The sequence below is a fragment of the Hippopotamus amphibius genome, chromosome X (assembly GCF_030028045.1).
Source record: "Hippopotamus amphibius kiboko isolate mHipAmp2 chromosome X, mHipAmp2.hap2, whole genome shotgun sequence".
In the NCBI taxonomy this organism is placed as follows: Eukaryota; Metazoa; Chordata; class Mammalia; order Artiodactyla; family Hippopotamidae; genus Hippopotamus; species Hippopotamus amphibius.
Genome location: NC_080203.1, coordinates 45,389,830 through 45,392,293, shown reverse-complemented (window position 1 = coordinate 45,392,293; position 2,464 = coordinate 45,389,830). Strand labels below are relative to the sequence as shown.

Here is a 2,464-nt window from a genome sequence, read left to right as displayed (position 1 = left end):
GAAGGGGTGGGCAGCGGGGCGGGATTGGGTGCGAGGGAGGGCGCTGGAGGGAGTCGGGTCCGCGGCACCGCCGGCCTGCCCCGCCCCGGCCTCTGCGGGAGAGGCCTGTGTGGCAAGGCCTGCCGGGAAAATGGTGGGCTTTCGGAAGGAGGGGGCGACAAGGTGCTGGGGGCACCAGACGCGGCGGGGTCCCGGGGGCCGGAGAGCCCCTCGGCCAGCGTAGCTTGGGGGACCCGGGCCCAGACTCGGGAAGAGGCAGGTATTGGAAGTCATGGGCGGGGTTTGGGTCTAGACAGCGAGTATTCTGACTCGCCTCTGCCTTTCTTGTCTCCTATGAATAACCGTGCTTAAAAAAGACCATCCTGAACATGGAAACAGCCTGCAAAGAGCCTGAGGAGCAGCCACGGAGCTCGCCCAAGGCGGATGAGGAGCGGCCTCCTGTGGAGCACTCTCCCGAAAAGTCGTCTCCGGAGGGGCCGTCTTCGGAGGAGCAATCCTCGGAGGAGGAGTTCTTTCCTGAGGAACTCCTTCCTGAGCTCCTTCCTGAGATGCTCGCGTCCGAGGAGCGCCCTCCTCAGGAGCGCCTGTCTAGGAAGGACCTTTTTGAGGAGCGCCCTCCCATGGAGCAGCCTCCTTGCGGAGTGGGCAAACATAAGCTAGAAGAGGGAAGCTTTAAAGAAAGGCTGGCCCGCTCCCGCCCGCAATTTAGAGGGGACATACACGGCAGGAATTTAAGCAACGAGGAGATGATAAAGGTAGCAGAGGAGATGGAAGAGATGAAGCGAGTACGAAACAAACTGATGATCATGCATTGGAAGGCAAGGCGGAACCGTCCTTATCCTATTTAATGTGTTCGGCCTGGTATAAGTATTATCACCTGAACTTTGTTTGCTTTTTCTCATATACCTTAATCCGTCTTCCTAATCTTAACTTTGCGTGGCTTTATTTGAGGTGTTTCGCTTGTAACTGGCGTAAAATTGCCCCATCTGCAAGTCCTCTTTCTATCATGAGCCTTCTCCATTTGCATGGAAAGATGTACATTATGTATTGTGAAGTGAAAAAAGCATTTTCAAAAAGTATATGTAGTATCCCATTTTTGTAAAAAATGTATATTTATATATTAATATGCAAAGAAAAACAAAGTATATACTTCAGAGGCTTAACAGTGGCTATCTGTGTGGTAAGGTAACAGGTGATTTGTTTGTTTTTCATTTTTGCTTCACCTGAATTTCTCATTTTTTCAAGATGAACACATTTCACATGTTGCAAAAAACCCCAATGTAATGGAAAAAACTGTAAAGCAATCAAACTGTCAATCAGCTTATAAAGATAATGTGGCACTTAATAAATACTTGTCAGAATTTAAATTCCACGTTTTTTTCTGAATCTCTTAGGCAGAAATGTAAACCAGGTACTGTACTCATATTTGTTTGTCATTCCTTTCCCATTTAAACAGGAATAAGACGATTTACAGGGCTACTGCGGAACCAAATGAGGTAAAGGTCATGTGAGCTGTACTTTTTCCCCCTATTTGCACATGCCAGACCTCGTCCCTTATAAATTCCCTCAGATACTGGGGATAGTACCCAAAGGAGGTCTCAGTTTGCACTCACAAATCCTGTGCGATTCCAGGTGAGTGCCACCTTCTAATCCTGTCCTGCTATTCTCTTCTCTTGGATACCACCAGGTCTGCTGGATACAGCTGCCCCTTCTAGGTCCTTCTCCTTCCATGGCCCCATCACAGTTGAGGTCCCAGAGTCCTCCAGGTGCAAAGCTTTACTGATTGCTCTGGAGTCCCTGCTGGGCCAAAGCTGAACTGTGTGTCTTAACAGGTATATGAAGGATGCCCCTCCTCTAGCTGTAATATTACACCTATTCGGGTGGATACCATCCCAGTGCTGCTTAAACCTCTATGTCTTAAAGAATTCTTAGCAAAATAGTCCTTCCTATTTCTTTTTTCCCAAAAGCCTCCCTTTTCTCCATCGGACACAAACATGAGTTCCCTGGGACCTGGGCTCAGAGAAAAATTTGTGAGCCAGACACAATGCTGTGTGCTCAAAATTGGAACCTCCCTCCCAAATAACCTCCAAAGATAACTATGGCTGTAATTGCCCAAGAATTGCCTTAGGATGAGTTCTCTCCCAGGGGCTCCTGGCAGACTTGCCTTACCAATTCATCTGACTTGCTCAATATGTATAAGTTAAAGAGGAAATTAAGACTTAAGTTTAAACTAGGACATTTCCCTTCTGCCCCACCCCACATCGTCAAGAAACATGCAAAAGTCATTAAAGTACTAAATATATATATATATGCATATACATATATATGTGTCTGTATCAGATATTATGATTTCTCTGTTAGACTTTTTAAAAACCTAAGATTTTGTTTTATTGATTGGATTAATTCTAGAAACACAGGTAGTGGCTAATAATTTTTCAGAATTATGACCCAGTCATGAACCCAA

The 2,464-nt window shown here is 46.5% G+C and overlaps 1 protein-coding gene across 1 annotated transcript; it reads left to right on the top strand.

Moving 5' to 3' along the window:
• Window positions 1–368: 368 nt before the first annotated feature.
• On the top strand, window positions 369–1,364 carry TCEAL1 (transcription elongation factor A like 1). Its single transcript, XM_057717823.1, has one exon. It carries the CDS (start codon window positions 369–371, stop codon window positions 846–848), a length of 480 nt encoding a protein of 159 aa, XP_057573806.1. The 3' UTR covers window positions 849–1,364.
• The last annotated feature ends 1,100 nt before the right edge of the window (window positions 1,365–2,464 follow it).